General features: G+C 40.7%; 1 protein-coding gene across 6 annotated transcripts in view; it reads right to left on the bottom strand.

The window, feature by feature from the left end:
• galnt13 (polypeptide N-acetylgalactosaminyltransferase 13) overlaps window positions 1-21153 on the bottom strand; it is a 68824-nt gene that overhangs the window by 25339 nt on the left and 22332 nt on the right. For 5 of the 6 annotated variants that reach the window (XM_070544426.1, XM_015966625.3, XM_070544427.1 and 2 more), the window contains 6 exons: window positions 10797-10965; window positions 6870-7036; window positions 5801-6008; window positions 4139-4309; window positions 3898-4015; window positions 3589-3769 (listed from right to left, as the gene is read on the bottom strand). In XM_070544426.1, the coding sequence (XP_070400527.1) occupies window positions 3589-3769; window positions 3898-4015; window positions 4139-4309; window positions 5801-6008; window positions 6870-7036; window positions 10797-10965 (1014 nt within the window). The remainder of the gene's footprint in view (window positions 1-3588; window positions 3770-3897; window positions 4016-4138; window positions 4310-5800; window positions 6009-6869; window positions 7037-10796; window positions 10966-21153) is intronic. The other variant, XM_015966628.3, reaches the window with a different exon arrangement.

Raw genomic sequence — 21153 nt, 5'->3', positions numbered from 1 at the left:
ACCAGGGGGATCCTTTGCATGAATCCATGCATAAAGCATGGCTGTGAGTTTAATCAGGTAAAGATTTCCATATTAACCAATCCTATTTATAGACACACACACACACACACACACACACACACACACACACTCAGGATGAAATATCTCATCTGTAAATGTCTGTGTGTCATCAAAGAAACTTTTGATTTGTCAAGAGGTACTGAAACTAAAAGGACTAGTCTGCAACTGGGCACAAACTCTTTAAAATTGACATAATTTCATTATTTAATACATTAGATGTTGTCTCTGGTATAAATGAATGCCTTCTTCTGTGGAACAAAAGCTCTGGTGCTCGAGTGGGGGGCTATAACAGCAAATACGTGAAACAAGCTCGGGCAGCGATAGCTCAGGAGGTAGAGCGGGTTGCCCCTTGATAGGATTGTGGAATTGGTTCCAGCTCCTGCCAGGGGTATTCTGCTGTTGTATTCTTGGACAAGACACTTTACCCAACCTGCCTGTGTTGGTGGTGGTCGGAGGGAACGGTGGCGCCTGTGCTCGGCAGCCTCACCTCTGTCAGTGTGCCCCTGGGCAGCTGTGGCTACATCGTAGCTCATCACCATCAGTGTGTGAATGTGTGTGTGAATGGATGGATGATAAGCTGTAGTGTAAAGCGCTTTGAAGTCCTTACTCTGAGAGGCGCTATACAAGTGCGGGTCATTTATCATTTATCAAGGGCAGATGGCGCAAAATGGCAGCCTCGCCCTAGAATGGCTGTGGCTACGTAGTAGCTTACCATCACCGGCAGTGTGTGAATGTGAGAGTACATGAATAATGGGAAGCCCTTTGAGTGCCTAGAAAAGCACTACATAAATTCAATCCATTATTATTATTTCTTATTAAAAACCTCAGCCAATAACACGGCTCATTCCAAAACCAACAATCGGACCATCGTCTGTCTCACTGGACTACCGCATCTCCCTGGGCCTTCCACTTATTACACGCTTGTGCGTTTTGCAGCGGAACACCACTGGTGTGAGTTTCTCTGCTCAATAATATCAGAAAAGGAAAAATTGACAGCTGATACCACTTCAACTTTAGAACAAGTTGCAAAAAAGAAAAACACCATTTGAAGACGTTTGGACGTAGAAAACTGCGACTGGTGTTTAGCGCCGTCTCGTTCACTGTGGCAATGCACGTTCCCACATTCACATTTTAACTCAACAAATAACACAAGCTTGAAGGCGTTCTGCTATGTTGTGGAGTTGCTAACGTTAACTGGCTTCTACTTCTCAACTCGGAGTTCACCTACAAAACCACCAGCAGCTGTCACCTCCAGAAGTTCTCTGATGACTCAGCCATTGTCGGCTGTTTGTCTGAGGGGAATGACCTGGAGTACAGGTCAGTCATTATGGAAGGTGTGAGCGGAACCACCTTCACTTGAACACCAGTAAGACAAAGGAAATGATGATTGACTTCCAGAGAAACACTCCTCCTCACTCAACAGTAAACAACCGGGGAGCAGACATTGAGGTGGTGGATACCGTTAAGTACCTGGGTGTTCACCTCAACACCAAACTGAACTGGTCCAACAACACAGATGCTCTGTTTAAGAAGGGCCAAGGCAACCTCCACCTCCTGAGGAGGCTGAGGTCCTTCGGAGTTCATTCCCAGCTGCTAAAATATTTTTACCACTCTGTGGTCGGCTCTCTTATTCACTCTACTGTGGTCTGTCGGGGTGCAGGCAGCTCTGACCAAGACTGAACAAGCTAGTTAACAAAGCTTACTCTGGTCTGGGGTGTCCACGGGATTCAGTTGAGGAGATGTGTGAAAGGAGGACGCTGGAGAAAGATTACCTCCATCTTAAAAAAAACCCCTCCCAACCACTGCATTTCACTGTGGAGACCATGGACAGCTCCTTCAGAGGCAGACGGAGACAGATAAACAGAACGCTACCGTAGGTCAGTCATCCCCTCTGTAGTAAGTGTGTGCAAGTCCTCAGTTTAACTGGTACAGGCAGTATCCGGGTACACAATATCATTAATACACTATTCAGTATGTGTTCAGCACTTGTGCAATACCGGATTTAAATAGTATGTCTGTGTCCTTTACACTGCTAAGTTCTGGAACCCAAGTTTTTATTTTATTTTATTTTTGATTCAGGGCTTTTAGTGGTTGAAGGTTGTATTAATAGCTTACTGCCTATGTGTACATATATTTTTCTTCAAATTAGTCTCTTAAGTGTTTGCACTGCTGAAACAAGTTAATTTCCCCACTGTGGGATCAATACAGTCTATTCTATTCTTGCCGAGACAAGCTTTGCCCTCTCCAGGCTGCTAAATCATCAGTGGGTGACCCCATGAATACAAATATTTCCCTTTGACGTAGAAGGGACTCTTTTCTCTGTCTATTTTCTTCTGGTGGCTATTGCAGGAAACAGGAGTAGAACAATTTTTTCTGATCATATTTAATAAAAAACATGTATGATGCATTTCTCAAGGAACCTTCTCTTTAAAACACACGAAGATGACTGATTTTTGGATTTCCTCGTGTGGACCCATAGCTTGCTTGTAGCAACATCAGAGGTAATTTTTTAATGATAAATGGTAACTATAAAAAATTCATGACCACCAAATCTGTAGCCATTTAAAATCAACAAGATATTGGTGCTTAAATTGGGATTTTTTTTCTAGTGGCTTCTATCCTGAAATGTTCTGTGCACTGGAAGTTCCCATTTTAATAGGATGACTCTGTAACACTCCCAGAGCAGTGACATAGTGTGCTCCTCTGTGCCAATAAGTAAGGTCTGGCAGCAGCTCAGCCCAGATCATCTTCCCTAATGTCCTGAAGGAACAGACAGCCATTGCGGGGCCACAACACACAGTAAAACCCATCCATCACAACACTGCACACCTGCCCATGGAGCGTCCTGTCTGAACGAGCGGACGAGAAGGTCACAATTTGTGCCAGAAGATCTGCAGATTACAGATGATCCCTCATAGATTGGCAGCCATCTAGAACACTTAGCCAGAGATTTAGGGAAAAGTGCTTTCTGCTAAAGGGTAATCGCATTACTGAGTCGACAGATGGAGGGGGGGGGGGGGGGGGTTCTCATCACTCGAGCTGCACAGCCCTGTTGCTCCAGTTTTTCCATATGTGTTTAAGCTCTTCTGGAGAGAAGACCGTCTCTGACAAATTTCTAAACCCGAGTTCAGGGGAGCCCTACGAAAAAGATTTAGTCCTCTTTGAGGATGACAAAAGAGTGTGAATTTCCAATGTTCAAGTCCAAAAAGAAATGTGGACTATTGGATGAGCAAGAAGAAAAAAGTAGCAGAAGAGAATTAAAAAACAAAAATAAGAGCTGATAATTCCTTTCGTGGCTATTTGCTAAATGTTGCATCAGCGAGCACAGCGAGGCCGGGATAACTGGGATTGCTCAATTCTGCTTTTAAACATTGCTGCACAACAATTATACATCCAGTGAATTCCAGACTAAAAATTCCTTTCTACTTTTAATAACATGTAAAATTCAGGCCATTTCGCCCAGTTTGCCCTCAGTGTGTCCTTTTAATCTACATGGTAAATTCACACAGGTGTTTTTTTTCTCTGTACCCGGTGATATGATGTAGAAGAAGTCTTTAAACTCGTCCATCCAGACTTCAGCCAGGCGCCTGTTGTTCTTGTTGATGACTTGGCCCGTTCCTCCGGGGAAGCTGTATGGAGTCGCCTTTCGGAAAACATGCCCCACGTGAGAGCACGTTACGATTTCTAAAGACCCACCACACTGCCAAATCTGGAAAAAAAAATGGAAGCTTATAATTATTTTATTGATTTATAGGATGGCCCTAAACAAGTGCTGCCATAGCTTAAGATGAAATTACAAATGATGGAAAAATGGTAACGATGTTCTTCTTCACTCACTCTAAAAGACATTTCCAGGTTCTCTCCACCCCAAATATCCATCCCTGGATCGTAGCTTCCGATTTCCTCAAAATATGTTTTGTCTATAGAGAACAAGCCTCCTGCCATGGTGGGAGTCCTGCAGGAATATTTTAAATAAAAATGTTCATTCAAAATAGGACAAATCAGAAGAAATAATACAATAAATTATTGTGATCCTTTATTTTTAGCTCTTTAGCATCTGATTGTGGCATTTGCGTACCTGACGGGAAGTGTTCTGTCTCCTTTACGTCGATCCATCTCCCTCTGAGGAACAGGGTACCATCGGAAATTCAGCTTCCAGTTGAAGCCGCCGTAAGTCATATCTGAGCCTGCCATGTACTCAAATGTCTCATCGCTGATGACGTCTATGATCGGACACACCACCGCTGTCCTGAAGACACGAGTATAAAATTCAGCTCTGAGATGAAAAACGAGACCTTGAACTGTACATAAGACAAATTTACTCAATTAATGTTTAATTCAGAGGAAATAAATCACAGAAACGTGTTAATTAAACTCACTGTTAATTGCATGTAACTTTACATTTACATTAATATTTAAATCTTCCCATAATATTTTAAAAAGTGCTTCCTATTTTTTTAACCTTTATTCTACATTTTATGTGTTTAACCCTTCAACTTCAACTTAAAAAAACACACTAAAACTTGATATAATCTTAATTAATAATGATTTTAAAGTAATCAGATTCATTTTTAGGGGACATTTTAGCTATGTCAATAAAGTTTAAATTTTTAATCAAGCATCTCAATAATTTGTTTTATTTATTAATGTAAGTATTTTTTTAGTGCATATTTTAAATAGGATATTCGGATTAAAATATTCTATTAAAGCCTTACTTCCTGTTTGGCCTCTTTTTGACTTTTGTAAGATTAAAATTTAATTAGAATGGCTTAAAGTGTCTGTTTATGTTTTTGCTCATTTTTGTTTAATTCCAAGTGATTACAGAAATCATCTGTGGCGTTACATCCAATGTTTAAATGATCCAGTGTAGGCACACACTCACTGTCTCACTCAGCCACTAATCATGTTATCTTCAATTTTAGTTCATATATTTGGCATCAATGCGCATGTTTTAGCTCTATTAACACAATGACCGGAAAGCAGAAAGACAATTTTTTTCTTTCTTTTGCAAAAAAGTCATGACTCCAATAAAACTTTGCCACAAACACCCAGTCACGTTGCTTTAGAACAGGGGTGTCAAACTCATTTTAGCTCAGGGGCCACATTGAGGGAAATTTAGTCCCAAGTGGGCCGGACCGGTAAATTAAAAAAATAACTTCTGATTGTTTTCTTTGTTTTAATACAATCAATATAAAACAAGGCTGGAGCCTGAGGACAGTGTAGTACAAGTACAACACCTGAAGTGTATTGAAAATTTGAAAAAAAAAATCAACAAATAAAAAAAACATTCCTTAGTGATTCAAAGAGCTTACAGATCACATGGCTAGATCAGTTTCATGCAGCACTTAAAGTATATTTGACTCATTTTACTTTACATCTTTTAGCTTTCACCAGCACATCAATACCAGAAGTCACATCCTGAGTGGCAGCCAACTTCAGGATGGGATTCAAGTTCTTGTGTGAGCCTTGAGCGCAGCTTTGTTTTATTTATACTCATTACAGAGAAAACTTGCTCACAAAGATAAGTTTATTTTCACTCTACATTGTAAAGCATGAAAATAAAGTTTACACAACCATCTCGCGGGCCAGATTTAACCCGCTTGCGGGCCGGATCCGGCCCGCGGGCCGCAAATTTCACATCCCTGCTTTAGAAAGACAAAAAGTTTATTAAATTATGACAGTAGCAGCGCTGCTCCTAAAAGTCCCTTCATGTTTGACTTCGGTGCATTTAGGCTCCTACCTATCTTCTTTGATGCGAGCCAGCAGGGGCTCCAACCAGCCGACGGTACACTCGCAGTGAGCGTCGAGAAAGGTGATGACTTGCCCCGAGGTGGCGGCGGCGCCCCTGAGCCTGGCTCTGATCAGACCCGAACGCTGCTCCATCCTCAGAATCCTCACCGGAACCTCTAGAGTCTGCACATAGTTCTCGAGCTTCTTCTGTAGAAAGTCTGACGGAAAAATGGACCCAGATAAAGCTGCAGAACAATCCAGCTGCAACTGCATTTATTCATTAGGTAACTTATACCCATTAGAACGTTTTAGCACAAAATTAAGGCAAATGTATATTTCAGTATATGGAGTAAAACTATGGAATAACCTGGAAGATGGCCTGAAAAAATGTTTAATTGTTGGTCAATTTAGAAAATTTTCTAAAGACAAAAATGATAAGTGAATATCGAAAGAGGATACTGATGAGTTTTCAATTTGATATTGTTTGCAAAGATAAGAAAGTTGCATACTTGGTTTGTACATAAGGCCATTTTGTAAATTACTTTGTATCTAGTAGAACAGAGTAGGTCATTTAAAACTTCTTCTTCCTCCACCTTTTTATCACTTGGAAGATTGTACTTGATTATTGTATTGTGAGTTAATGATGAATGAAATTGCCGAATGAGAAAAAATAAAAAAATGAAATGAAAACTACATGTTGAAAAAAGTCTTAAGGACATTTCTGATTTAAAGACCTAAGGAATTAAAAATATTCTGGAAATCAGATTACATTTACAATCCAAGGCAAAAATAATTAAAAAAAACTTGTTAAGAGAAAGACATTTTTATGCTCTACATTTTGAAAATGTCTCTAAAGAAGATGAGAGAAGAAGCTACAAAACAAGTAGAAGATGATCATTTTCTCTCTTTAAGAACATCCTGTCCAATCAGATATCAGTGATCACATTAATCATCTCTCTCAGACCAACAGGGACACTTAAATGACTGATATCTGTTAAGAGGAGGCTGCTGTGGTCAAATTGGTCAAGATTTCTGACATGTGCATTTCCGACTGGATCGTCCATATTGCGAGCACCAACCTCGCTCACTGGCATCGTCCACCAACACAACCTCCACTAACAAGTGCCTCGGGGAGCGGTTTATGACACTGTGAACGGTTCGCAGCAGGGTGCTCCACGCCTCGTTGTGAAACACGATGACGATGCTGGTGTTGGGGAGGTCATCTGGGTACACCTTGGTCTTACAGCTGAGAGGCACACACAGAAACATGACAAACTACTCAGACAACAGCACAATGAGCTCCCTGAGGTGGCGTATTGTATTTAAAATAATCCTTTATAAACTGTTATTTGGGACTTTGGTTTTTCTCCACCATTTATCCATTTCTTGTGTTATTCCTTCTGGATCTCATAGGCCAGAAGGTGTAACAGCATTATTTAACATTTTGATAAATGATCAAGCCAGTAGAGCCGATTTACAGTCGGGCACATCTGCAGGCAGCCCGATACTTCTGCAGAATTTTATCTAAAAGTGTAATAACGTTCCTAAAAAACACCTACCTAACCCTTCTTTAAAACGTTATTGTCAACTTACATATTTTATTTACCAGTTTTATTTTTAATACTTGGACAGTTTATTAAATGGTTTGATTAACTTTAGTTAAATGTTTGATTTTACAATATCTAGATATCAGTTTTGATCATTGGCCCAAAACAAAAAATAATAATTGGCTGCACCTTTCGGACATTGGCTGACCACGACCTCTACAAAAGGCTTCTGCAATAGAAAAAGCCCTATCTGTTGATCTGTAACAACAATAATCAAGTATTTTTAGACACTTCAAATAATCTACTAGAATCATCCAATAGCCACATAAAATTACAGTTTAAAATGTTATTTACTGCCGTTTAGTCCTGATTGTAACGTTGGAGCATCTAAAATCTATTCAATAACATTTTTCTGACAAAGTAAAAACAACAGCATTTGGAAAAAGGTCATAATATAGAGTAAAGAATCACATGAAGATGAATCCATCAGCCTGTGTCAAATGTCCCTGTTTCTTTTCAAAAAGCTTCCTATTAAAATCTCAGAGTAGTTTGAGGATCCTGCTGCACTGTGATGCTGCCACCAGCACAGAGAAATTCCCACAAGGGATTAACTGACAAACATCTCAGAAGAAAGTGGAAAAACTCAAACTTGAGTTGACAGCAATGTCAGCGTGTCCTTGGCTTGATGCGACGTCTGTGAAAGTCCAAGGGTGGGACTGCGATAGACTCGGGATGCTGCTGGACTGGATGTTCCTGATTTAGCTACATTACAGAAAAGAAGCTGCGTAGAGACAGCAGACTGTGTGGCAGCAGGGGGGGGGCTGAGAAGTCACGGAGGGTGATAAAAGCCACCGGAGCAAACAGCATTGCTCGTTCAGTCCTGTCGATTCAACTAAACGCCGCAAGCTGACATAACTAGGCCAGGAGGCTTCCTCCAAGTAAAAATCTTATTGACTCAACAACTTGCACTTCTGGATTACTTTTGCTGCAAAATTCCTGATATTTTGCTAAGCTAAGTAAAGCTGTTTTATTATTGAAATTGAGAAAAATTGAGCCACAATAGACTAAAAAGCTAGCAGCTAAAATCAGGTGAAGGTTCGCTTTTTTTGGTGTTATAAAAATCCTCTTTGGATGAAACAATCTGAATCTTTTTCCTCTGTTTTAATATTCCATGTTTCAACGGATGTCCCTTGAAAAGTGTCTGTCTCAGTAAATAATTGTCCATTTGTTTAGCGCACATTGGTTCAGTAATTTAATTGTTTTTCAGGATCTTATTGGTAAATACTTCTATAAGGATACATAAGAAAACAAAATATAGTAAAGTATATTAATAGGGGGGTAACGGTTCATGATTTTGTATTCATTTTTTTTCTGCACGGAACAAATGTATTCAGATCTAACAGGGTTCAAGCAAAAAAATATCTAAACACGCCGAATCCAGCATTCGCGATTATTGCTAATGCTGCAACAGGATAAAACAGTAATCATGTCGCTAAAACACTAAAGATAAAAGCCCTTTTCTAGGGATGCTCGATATTAGCTTTTTTTTTTTACCAATATCCGATATCCTCTAACTCTTGATTTCTGATACTGATATAAACCGATACTGATATATGCTAAGTCCCCCCAATAAAAAAAATATCATTTAGGTTGCTAGTATCACATATCTCCATATTTCCAAGCATGCTTAAGATTTAAACAGTATCAGTGCAAAATGACAAATACTTCAATATAAGTTAGTAATAAAAATATGTGATGTTTAATTTGTCTTCAACAGCAGCTGAATGGCGTTCTCCTTCAGATAATCCTAACTAATGCTCTGTGATGCCTTTAGGCCTCAGATAATTAAGTTCATGATGGGATATGTTTGATTAATAAGTTAATAAACAGTACAAGTTAATTTATGATTAAAAACCATTAAAATGCTTTAGTATTTGAAAACTGAGTCATCCCTGTTATTAAGTCTTTATTATACTGTCTGTGTGAAACGCGACAGAGCAAGCTCTCTTAACTCAGTCTCAGATCTATCGCTGACGTAGTTCCGTTTTCCCCGCTGGACCTCGGCTCTGTGTGTTTAAATTTTACATTTAGGCAAAACCAGAGAATAAACGGATCATGAACACACTGATTTAGCTTTATATGTTTGTGCCTTAGAGAAAATTTGTATTTGTAAGTATCGATTTGTTTAGGGAATGTGTGGGCGTGTGTTAAAGTTACTTAGTTGATCAAATGTAAGCAGTGTGAGAATACACATGCTAAGCTAGGCTAATTGCTAAGCGCAACGCTACGATGTCTGCTAGTCAGTAATGCGTTTTTTCAGTTTCTGTAAATTGTTACGGTGATAAAACATTTATAAAGATCTTCAGGGGGCAGGGGCTTTTCTGGCTGCAGACTCCTTTGAGTCGCTGTGCTCTCGGGCAGCTCCTGGATCTCTGGGACTTGGAGCTCCTTCCATCTCCTACACATCTTTGGGGGGGGGGGGGGGGGGGGCAGATCTGTGGCCCCTCACACTCTCTATTGGACGCTCCTATAGAGAAACCTTACATATACAAGCGTGTGTACACACACAGGTGCTCACATGGTGCTCTCATAAGTATGGACTTGGGCACGTTCAACACATGTCTTAAGGCTGTGGTTGGCACTAAATGCACTGTGATTTATTATCGTGTGATTGTTCAGTTAAACAATGTTGATTTTCTATTTCTTCATCAGGTTGATGCTGTGATAGCTTGCTCCTGTTGTATTGTTGTGTGTCCCTTTTCTGCAGGTCTAGAAGCAGACCCCTGTTCATCATCATTACCCTCTCTCCTCATCCAAAGTTAGCTTGAAATTAACAGGCTGACATCAATTCAATGCAGCTCGAGTTAGCATTCAAGCTAGGTTAGTGTGCTAAGCTGACCGTGCAACACATAACTTGCTGTGAACTGAGGTGCTTTCCTGTTGATTGACAGTGCCCTCTTGTGGATGCATAACTCTATTGGTCAAAGGCTTTAGGCTCTTGTAAAAAAAAAAAATATTTTTCTGTAGAGGCCAAAGAATGGGCTTAGGGGAAATGTAAATTATGAAAGATTATCTACATTATATCAAAGAACAGGGTCAGATAGTCAAATTTAAGTATTTTTGAAGTTAATTAAAAACTTCCAACTAGGTTTAATTGGTTTAAAAAACTGTAAAAAATAAAAAATAAATCTAATTTATTTTAGAAACATGAACAAAAGACAGAAAGAAAACCTTGAATTTCTGTGTTGAAACCTGAGCAGTTTGATAAAAAAAAACAATTTCCTCAAATGTGGGCTGAAAGTCTGAGATGTAAACATTTTAAAGCTGCGTTAGGTCCAGCTTGATGCGAGTGGATCAATAATTTGTCTGTTTATATTGGTTTCAGCAGATTTAATGGTTGGTGCAGTAATGTGACTGGCGGCAGCCATGTGGAAGGGATCCAAATCGAAGCTTACGCACCCGTCCAGCCTGACGTCTGGTAGACTCCTGTTGAGCGCTATCATGTCACTGGCCATCAGGTTGAACTGGTTGATCTTAAAGAGCTCCTTCATTTTCTCCTGCTCCTCTTTGGGGATGTTTACAGCTTTTCCCATCTCTCCTGGACCCTCGTGGCTCCGAGATATCACTGCTGCAACATGACAGAAACTCTCACTAATGAGGCGCTAAATTGACATCAAGCTGCAGTGGAAACAAAAACAAACCTATCAAATCTATTGATGGAACAATCTGAAAATGGTCTTTAGGCGTTTTCTGTAATAAGTCAGAGCAGAAAACATTGTTTCTCATTATTTAAAAAAAACAGGTTTAGATGCTTATTTCATGGAGAAGCAACACTGTAAAAACTTTAGCATAGACTGCAAGCTGAGCAGCTTTTTCCCATTGCTTTAGCTTATCTATACAATCCCTGGCAGCTATATTTAATTTCACAGATAATCTATTTGACTGTTTTTATTGAGAGATGTAGGAAAATCTAAACATTAGAATCAGATTTATTTTAGGATTAATCTGAAAGTGAAACTAATCAAACATAGTCATCTTGCCGGAGTCTCAAAAGCCTGCAGAACTTTAGCAGATTAGCATTGCTGCTGCAGCTCCTTTCACAAAAGGTAAATAACCTCTGATGGATTTATGACTGCCCCACCACCACCCACCCACTCCTCCCTTGATAATCTCATAAAACAGAAGCACTTGTTTCAATGAAGGGGGAGGGGGCAGAGAGGAAATTAAGCACCAACAGTTAAGAGGATTTTCTACAACCCCTTCTTGAGTTGAACTGGTGTAGGCCATATTATTAGCCTAGGTTGTGCTCTTTTGTTCATAGCGCTGCTGACACTGGAATCAAGAATCAAGAAGCTTTAATTGTCATTGAACCAGCATCCCGGTACAATGAGATGAAGAACAACCCGTCCAAGACTAGGCATAACAAGACACAACATAACAGAATCAGGGTGAACTGTGGGCAGGTGCCTTTATGGCACTCCCGTATGCAGGAGTGAAAGATAGACAGAAAAACCAAAAAGAGAGGAGGAGTACATGAAGAAGAATGAAACATGTCCCTCCGTCCTGCTCCCGAGCCAGGGACAAAGGTGGAGATTCAGAAAAAACTCCATAAGTACATAAATTGAACAGTCACGAACATAAATCCACAGTAGGAGTGGCGGGAGGGAGGGGAAGCCTTCAAGAGAGAGTGTGCGGCATCTGCGTGCAGCTTTATCCCCCGCTTTCTGGAGGGGTGAAGGAGGCCGGAAGGCAACAATGCAAGCAGTGAGTCCTTCATAGCTCTGTGACCTTCCATCAGTTCCACATCAGGAAAGGGTTAGGAGAAGGCAGCGAACGTCTGTATTCATTCCACTGGAGGTTTTGACTTTTTCAGCCAAGGCTGACCGGGGAGCCAGATTCAGATAACAGTCACTGTTGTGGAGCAGGCCAGAGATAGCGTTTTCCTCTGCCTTACAATCTTTTACAGGTCACAGGAGAGTCCAATCAGCCAAATAATGGGGTTTAGTTCCCTCCATGCAGTGCAGTGGCATCCTCCATCATAGTATCCATCCTGCATGTGCATTGAGGGATCACCACCAGATTATCCATCCAGCTTGTGATTCACTTCCAGCAACATCTGAGTCAGTAACCTTTCCAGAGCTCATGGATTTTTATAATAGTCCGACAGCTCCATAAATTTCCGATATATCAGACACCCGCATACTCAAATCAGCAGAAACCCGAAAATCATAAATCCAAAGATCTATACGTCTTCTAAATCCTCAACAGAAAGTAAAGAAAGACACATGATGTTCCACTCCTACAAGGAATCCAAATTGTATCAAACCGAATGTGTGCCATGAGGGCATGTGGGAGATCCCTTCTCTGTTCCGAATGTTGTAAAAATATATTCAATGGCGTTCAGTGACCAGTTAACCAAGTCAATCATTTTTTTAATTACTTCCAGAAAGAATCCAAAGATTCCCTCTCTGAAGAGATGGGACAAAGAGCCTTGGGAAGATAAGGCCATGAGCGAAAAGAAAAGCGTCTGTGCATTTCAAGTGCCAGGACAGAAAAAGAATGGATGAACTCCGTTCCAGATGAATACGTCAAAGAATGTTCTTAACCTTCTTCGATCTATCACTCCCTGAATGGATGTGTTAGTCAAAGAATGTGGTATTTATGCTGAAAAAGACGTCCAACCAACAAAAGCTGAGGTTTCCAATGAAACTGAACTCTTAACTTTATATAATGAGGTTTTTGGTTCTTTAATAGAGGATGCACCTTGTTCTTAAGCCTGATTCATGCTTCTCCGTCTGCGTCAGTGCGGAGACACGCAACGCCATTATCCGTCCTTGCGTAGGGCTCCGGCAGGCACGCAAGTACGTACGGAGTCGAGCCCACTTTTTTAAACATCCGTCTAACGAGACGGATTACGCAAGCTTGTGATTGGTCAGGACGCCGCTGTTGTTTACAGCGCCACCATTGCAAAGAGAGCCGAGGATAACTAGCGGCAGACACGGAGAAGCTTGAAGAATACCTCGCGAAAAAACTCTAAAAATATGAACGTTTAATTCCCCCGTGACTGGAGGAGTGAAAAGATGCGCAGCAAGCGTTTTATTTGTGGACGGAAATGACAGGAAACGTGGGTTTAGAGATGGGAGGCGCATGAAGAGGTGGAGGAGAATGAGAGACAAATATGTCCGTGTTAAAAGTCTCTTATACACAAAAAACACAATATAAACACACTATCTTGGACCGATAAATGACAGGATACCACAGAACAGCGCTATGGCCCTCTGCTGTCCTGCCGGGCAATTGCTTTGCAACACTCTCCAGGAGACGGAGAAGTATGAATGCAAAACGCTTCCGTCAATCCGTGCGTGTCTGTCCCTTGTGGAGCTGACGGAGAAGCATGAACCAGGCTTTAGATTGATTTTAAAGAGCAAGTCACCCCTCAAATCAACTTTTTTTCTGATGAACTATATAAATGAGTGTCTAATCATGCTGTACACATATGTTGTCAATAATTTGGCACTTTAGTGCATCTTCATTCAAATTTAAATATTCTGCCTAAAACCATCAGTGTTGCGCCCTCTTCAGGTAAAAACTCTGCACTGCATTTGAATTTAAATCTGCCAGTGCTATTGGCTGAGGTGACCTCTGATGTTAGCTGGTACATTATCATGTCACAATGTTGTTGTGGGCCTGTGTGTGTGTGTGTGTGTGTGTGTGTGTGTGTGTGTGTGTGTGTGTGTGTGTGTGTGTGTGTGTGTGTGTGTGTGTGTGTGTGTGTGTGTGTGTGTGTGTGTGTGTGTGTGTGTGTGTGTGTGTGTGTGTGTGTGTGATTGTTAGCAGCTCCGCCTTCTCAGTCTGCCAGACAACAGCAAGTAAGACTCTTTAATGCTCGTTTCTTCAGTATCTATCACAATGGGTTAGGGTTAGTGAGGTTTAAAATCCCAATAACAGCTGATTGTCCTCCCTTTGATAATAAATGCATGACTTGAATTGCATCCTCACATGAATTGCTACTCTCTCAATATTGCCTAGCATGAAAATAAAACTAGGCTCCATTTATCGTTATTTTTTGTCTTGTGGAAAATTCTGATGTTCTGCTTATTTTTATTATGATGAACTCTAAGTAAATCTGAGATGTTTTGGCACCTTTGCACGAATACGCTTTCTTGGGGTAAAGTTATTGTTTTGTTTTGTTTTTTGTCTTATGGGCACTCATGATGCCTGCTGTTATTTCTCACCAAAAAAAAAAAGTTTAAATTTGGCAAGGTTGTGCAGTGTTTTAGATTAATGGTTGAAATTATATTTTTTGAAGATGGCAATTATTTTAACTTAAGAATGTTAAAATGCATTTTGTAAAACACAAAATAGGAAGAACTGCCTTCATGCAGTTGAACATATCATGGTCAGTGGAAGAACAGTTTATGTATAGCACCTTTCAAGATAAAAATCACAAGGCGCTTCACAATCACAATTTAAAAAATAAATAAATAAACTTTAATTCCCTTTTTAGATCATGTCTCAATTTACAGCTATCTTCTCTAATCTGTGAATACCAGGATCAGAATGTGCATATGTGCAATGCTTTTTAAGACCGGCTACGCAACAACTATATTCATTATTTAACCAGACCTTAAGCACACCAGTCGTCTCATGTATTTTGTATTATTAATATGTCATCTTAATTGTCCCAGCTGGACTTTCATGGTGAACACCAATCTTCAAGCGGATTTTGTGCCACGTTCTTCATCAACAAGGCTTCCAAAGTCCTGCAGCGTTTTTTCATTCTCATTTTCTAAACAAGAAGACGTGAGTGTAGTTGTGCACAGTTGGAGACTCCTTCGGTTCAATCCATCACCTCCTCCTGCTTCTCCTCCCTCCACCGCTCTGCTCTGCTGCCTGCAGATCTGACACAGCTGACGTTACATACTAGATCAGAGAAACCCCTTTTCTCCATCAGACCAGGGGCATCCTGAAAATTACTGCTCTGATGGGAACTTTTGCTCCATCTACAGCATACCGTTGGTACACCTGACAAAAAGTGAGGATTTCTCTTAAAGAACAAAGATTTAAGGTAACTTGGGTGAGAAGGGGGATTATTTTCTATACTTATGGCAAAATGAGAAAAATTTCTTTTGTTAGAATAATCTGATGGAGGGTTTTTCTTCTGTCTTCCACCAGCTCAATATCAGTTGAATAATTTGGCTATAATGTGGAGCAAAACAGAATGAGAACAAGCAGATTCTCACTGTATGTAAAAACCTGTTGCAGCAGCCACTCATTTGAAGTCTTTTTCATTACCTGTAGCAAAAGCTAAATATTCTGTTCTGCAGGTTGGTCTAGCCATGCTCCATTGTAGTCTCAGCAGGTCTATCAATAGTTCAGCTGAGTTTAGGCCAGGCCTATCACAGAGCTCTATGTTTGAAGAGACACGTTGGGCAACCTAAGCACCAACACAGCTTTGACGGAGCAAATCTACAAAGATGGTGGTGATTTAGGAGCAACACTTGTTTGAAGCAAATTTTGGCCTCAGTTTTGGATGGCAGTGGCTGATGAGTTAAGTGCCCATCGCATAACCAGAGGGTTGCAGGGTTGAGCCCTGCTCAGTCCGTTGCAGTTATGTCCTTGGACAAGATACTTAATCTGCCTTGCTCACTGGTGGTGGTCGGAGGGGCCGGTAGTGCCAGTGTTAGGCAACCTTCTGTCAGTGTGCCCCAGGGTAGCTGTTGCTACGTTGTACCTCATCACAGTCACCGTGTGAATGACTGTGTTCTAAAGCACTTTGGGGGTTGTAGAACCCTGGACGGAGGTATATAAATACAAGCCATTGAACAGACAAAGGTACTTCTTCTTCTTCTTCTTCTGGTTCTTCAACAGTGTATGACGGACCGCCTCATTCACTGATTTCTGATACTATGAATGCATCACTCTATTCGTTGCACTAATTGGTCCTAGTGCTGTCTAACTATAGATTACACCACTACGACTGAACTCTGTCTATGGATCATGGTCAGACTATATAGTTACATATACATGATGGCTATACTTCACCAAAGCATCTCAAGCAACCTTCAAAAGGCTTCTATAAAAATGGTCACCTGGAGCAAACAAGGCCATTTAGGTCACTGTGAAATCCTTCATTTGCTCTGACCAGGAAATTAAAACAGACATTATTTAAAAGATTATTGTCTACCTGGTGATGAACATTATAAAATAATATAAATGGGTATAAATAACTCAAACATCTTCAAGCCACTCAGTAGAGGTGTTATTATCCACAACAATATGACCACTGACAAAACCACTGCGTACTTTGTCATAATACAATGACTTTCTGAAATAACATCATCCTAGAACTTCCCACACACCTAAACATTTATGTAAGACCAGTCACACCCCCATCCACCCAAATCCTCCCCCGTCTGACCCCAGCAGGAAAGCAGTGAGCTAACCAAAGGTTGCTTAAGATTCCCCACCTCCAAATTCTACCGATACTGATCTGATGGGGTCTGATGATATCTATGGGAGGAAATCCAAAAATCAATGTCACGTATCTATTGCCAAAATCTTGGTACCAGACACACCAGAACAGGCATTTACTGATCCTAAAACTGGAGTACAGTGACATTTAGTGGCATTTCTGTCAGTCCAATAATTGCATAATCACAGCTTTAGTCAAACCAGGAAAACAACTAACGCACTAATTTTTAAGCTATTTACCAGATTTCTTAACATAGTCCATATTTTTATCAAACCATATGTTGTAGATTAAAAGTTGTACATTCAGGTGAGAAATGTCACGGAAATTTTTTAATGAACTGAAGAACCACACAATAAAGAGATAGAACGTCTGTCTTTTTATATCATTTATTACCGAAGGCATAAAAAGCATTCGTGTCTCACTCTATGAAGGTCAAAGAATGAGCCCAGAACCAGGGATTAAATGCAATTTATAGTCCAACAGGACACAGACACATGTTGGCAAAAGCAAAGTATAAGATCTGCCCACAATCCTACCCACCTCCCCATATCTCCTTCGCTTACCAAACGCAACACCCTGGAAGGATCCAAACAGCAAGGGATGTAAGAAAATGTTGATATGGCAATATATTTTCTCCAGCGATATTAAACCAATATTCCATAGCTGTGTATCAAAAATATTGATATCGTAATATTATATTAACATTCAAATGCTGTGTATCTAATTTTTGGAAGAATTTACATGCAAACATTTGTGTATTTTTTTGGGGGGGGGGGGGGGGGGTGCAATTTCAATGTTGACCGCTAGTTGGTAGCAGTGCACAATGGGTTTTGTTTCCACCAATGAAATGTAAATCCCTCTGTTATGGTTCAGATACCGCATGTTAAACATGTTTTCTATCAGTTTGGACTGTTTATTGAATTTTCCTATAATAAATTCAGTCTAAAAAAATTGCTAATATCATCCGACTGAATGTATCGCAATATATCGTGAAATATTGTATCGTCTCTCCTGTATCGTGATACGTATCGTATCGCCATTATTTCACTAACACACATCCTTACAAGGAGCTGTAATAAAAACCCTGAATGAGAACCTCTGAGCTAAATGTCAAGCAACACCACCATTTTTTGCTGAGGCCTAGTCCACACGTAGCCGGGTTTTTTTAAAAACGAATATCCGCCCCTCCAAAAACTTGCATCCACACCACCTCATTTAAAAAAAAAACTCTGTCCACACGTACCCGGATAAATACGTTGTTAAGGACATGCCAGACCTGTAGGCGGCAGTACTTCCCCCGTTCTTAACCTCGTCCTTCGTCTGTGGTCTTCCACAAGGAGCAGTAATTCCGCTTGCAAAAACAAACAAGCAAAAAGCGCTTGGACAATTGATAAAGCGACCGCAGCTCTGAGGGCATCCATGCTGTCGGCTAGTGTAAACACAGGTCGCACACGTGATGTCAGCATTTTTTTGTCGCGGAAAGTGACGTTGCGGACCTTAAAACTCCGGTTTTGTCTGTCCACACGCAGACACCCAAAATGGAGAAAACGCAGATCTTCACTTTGGCCGGAGTTTTCAAAAAGATCCGTTTTGGTGTGAAAAAAACTCAGTTTTCGTGTGGATGACAGGCCAAAATGTAGAAAAATATCTACGTTTTGGCAGATCCCCGGTTACGTGTGGACAGGGCCTGAGTTTTGTTTCTGCGGAGCATGCAGGTTACCTTACACTGTTTACTGATCACCTCATGTTATTTTGTCATGAGTAAAAATCGCACCCCCTCCCCCACCCCCCTGCCGCGAGTGCGTTGAGTCCTCCCATTCCTCCCCACAGCATCTATGGGTAGCGCACTTTCTGTCACAGAGCTGGGATGGGAACAAAACTACACTCAGATGGGCTGGCTCAAACCACGCTGTACAGAGCTGTTTTGGGCTGAGCAGTGCTCATGGAAAACTAGTTTTAATTTTTCTGCTCCATTGCATCATCCCACCCACCAAACCGATAGAGCGCTGTGATTGGCCCACCAAACCGATTGGCATTAAACAGCACAGCTCAAGACAATGGTAAGCCTGCTGGGACTTCTATGGACTGTGTCTAGACCGACATGCAGAGCAAAATCATTTTGCTACTGTCTGTCTAAATTTCTATGCTATTGTTTTACTGCTTTTAAAACATACACAAATAGTATTTAAAAGGTTAAAAAAAAAGATTTGACCTATTTTCTAAGTAAACTGAGATAAATATAAATTAGACCTAATGAGCCAAAGTAGCTGGCAGCACTACCTCATTCCAGCCTAAAAGCAGATTAGTAAGCCTCTTAGAAACCTAGAAAACTGCTTTCTTAAAGGCATGTGAGGACTCAGGCCCTGTTGCTGTAGTGTGAGGGAGTGTTTGCCTGCAGCACACAGAGAGAGGACATATTGAAAGACGTAATGCATTGAGTAAGGGGTATAAGAAAACCGTTTTCTTGTTTGTAGAGCATATGAGGAGCCTTGTTGTTTTGACATTGAAGCAGCAATCCATAGCGGAAATTATAATTTTTTAGAAATATGGAATTGTGATAGTCTTACCCTGCACTGTGATATCATTTGGTTTTTTGCCAAGTTTGTTTATGTTTATGTATTTAGCAGACGCTTTTGTCCAATCGGCATGTTGCCCTTGAGGCTTACAACAACAATAACAACAACAACAAACAATTTCCAGTCAGTCGTAGGTGGCAGTGAGGCAGCATGATGAATCATGGAGAGGAGGGAACAAGGAGTGGACAGTAGAGAGGGGGACGGGTGCAGGGAGGGTGCTAGTTAAGAAGATGCTCTCTGAAGAGCAAGGTTATCAGGAGTTTCTTGAAAATTGAAAAGGAAGCCCCTGTTCTGGTAGTGCTTGGTAGGTCATTCCACATTTGTGGAACGATGCATGAGAAGAGTCTGGATTGTCCTGAGCGTGGTGTAGGCACTCGTAGCCGACGATCCTGTGATGAACGGAGCGGCCAGACCGAGACGTAAGCCTTTGCAAGAGGATTCAGGTAGATGGGAGCCGTACCATCTCGGACTTTGTATGCTAGAGTTAGCAATTTGAATTTGATGCATGCTGCTAGTGGTAGCCAGTGGAGCTCAATGAACAGAGGGGTGAAGTGTGCTCTTTTTGGCTGACTGAAGACCAGACGCGCTGCTGCGTTCTGGACCATTTGAAGAGGTCTCACAGTACAGCCTGGAAGACCAGTTAGAAGGGCATTGCAGTAATCGATGCGGGAGATGACAGTAGATTGCACCAGGAGCTGGTTGCTCAAGTCCGCTCCCCATCCCATAGAACCCCATGCAATTTGACATGACCGCCACTTAGTATTAGCCAATAGCGTTTGATATCTGCTTACATACAGATCCATCAGAGTGGAAGTGCCTAGACTGAGCTGCATTATCCCAGAAGACGGGAGAAGGACTTAAATGTACAATATTTCTTTCTCCCTCTAGGTGGTGCCCGCTGAGAAAGATTTCTGGACTTCTGCTAGGATGCCACCTGCATCTAAATACGTCCACAAAACCAGGAAGTGAGTGGAGAAAGAAACAAAGGTTAGAAGAAAGGTACCAGCATGTTTGCTGACATACTTCCAAGTACATTTTTGCAAGAGGTCAGCGGCTATAGTTGAAAATTGTCTGGCCTGCTGGTTTTCTGTACATTTTATGATTTGGGTGGAAAATATTAAAGAAAAGTCTTAAATTGAGGCTTTTTCTACAAAGTGTTCATCTGAAACCTCTCTAGGACACTTCAGTATTTAAAAAAAATTTAGAAAGACTTTTTACACACACGCATACACACACATACACACAAAAAGAGGAAATGAAATAGAGAGAAGTGCAATAATTTGATTTAAATCATCAGGGGGAAATGGTGTCAAAACCACTATATATTCCAGAAACATCTCTTGTTATGATCAAATGATATGAAAAGAACCCAGAAGCAAAACAAGAGTCCTTAGAATGAATGAAATTGTATCACTACTAACCTTATAGAGGGGAAATCAGTATATCATGAGCTGAAACGGGATTATGCTGCTCTGATATTGCAACAAGGTGCATTAAATTCCTAACCTGCTTCTGCAAGGCCAACAGAGTCTCTCTCTATACAGATTCTTTTATACATAGCAAAACCAGATGATGAAATAAAAGGATCCTGTATGTCTGTGTTTATCTTTGAAGGTGAGAATATGAGGTAATCTTCATACTGCTTTACACACATTTGCAAAAACAAATGCTAATTATTTCTTTAAGAAAAAAAAGAAATTTCACATTTCACACAAAAGTGTCAGATTTATTATAAAGGAGATATGTGCCTTTTAAAAAAATATGT

The sequence above is a fragment of the Nothobranchius furzeri genome, chromosome 14 (assembly GCF_043380555.1).
Source record: "Nothobranchius furzeri strain GRZ-AD chromosome 14, NfurGRZ-RIMD1, whole genome shotgun sequence".
Lineage (NCBI taxonomy): Eukaryota > Metazoa > Chordata > Actinopteri > Cyprinodontiformes > Nothobranchiidae > Nothobranchius > Nothobranchius furzeri.
This window is presented reverse-complemented; position numbering and strand designations above follow the sequence as displayed.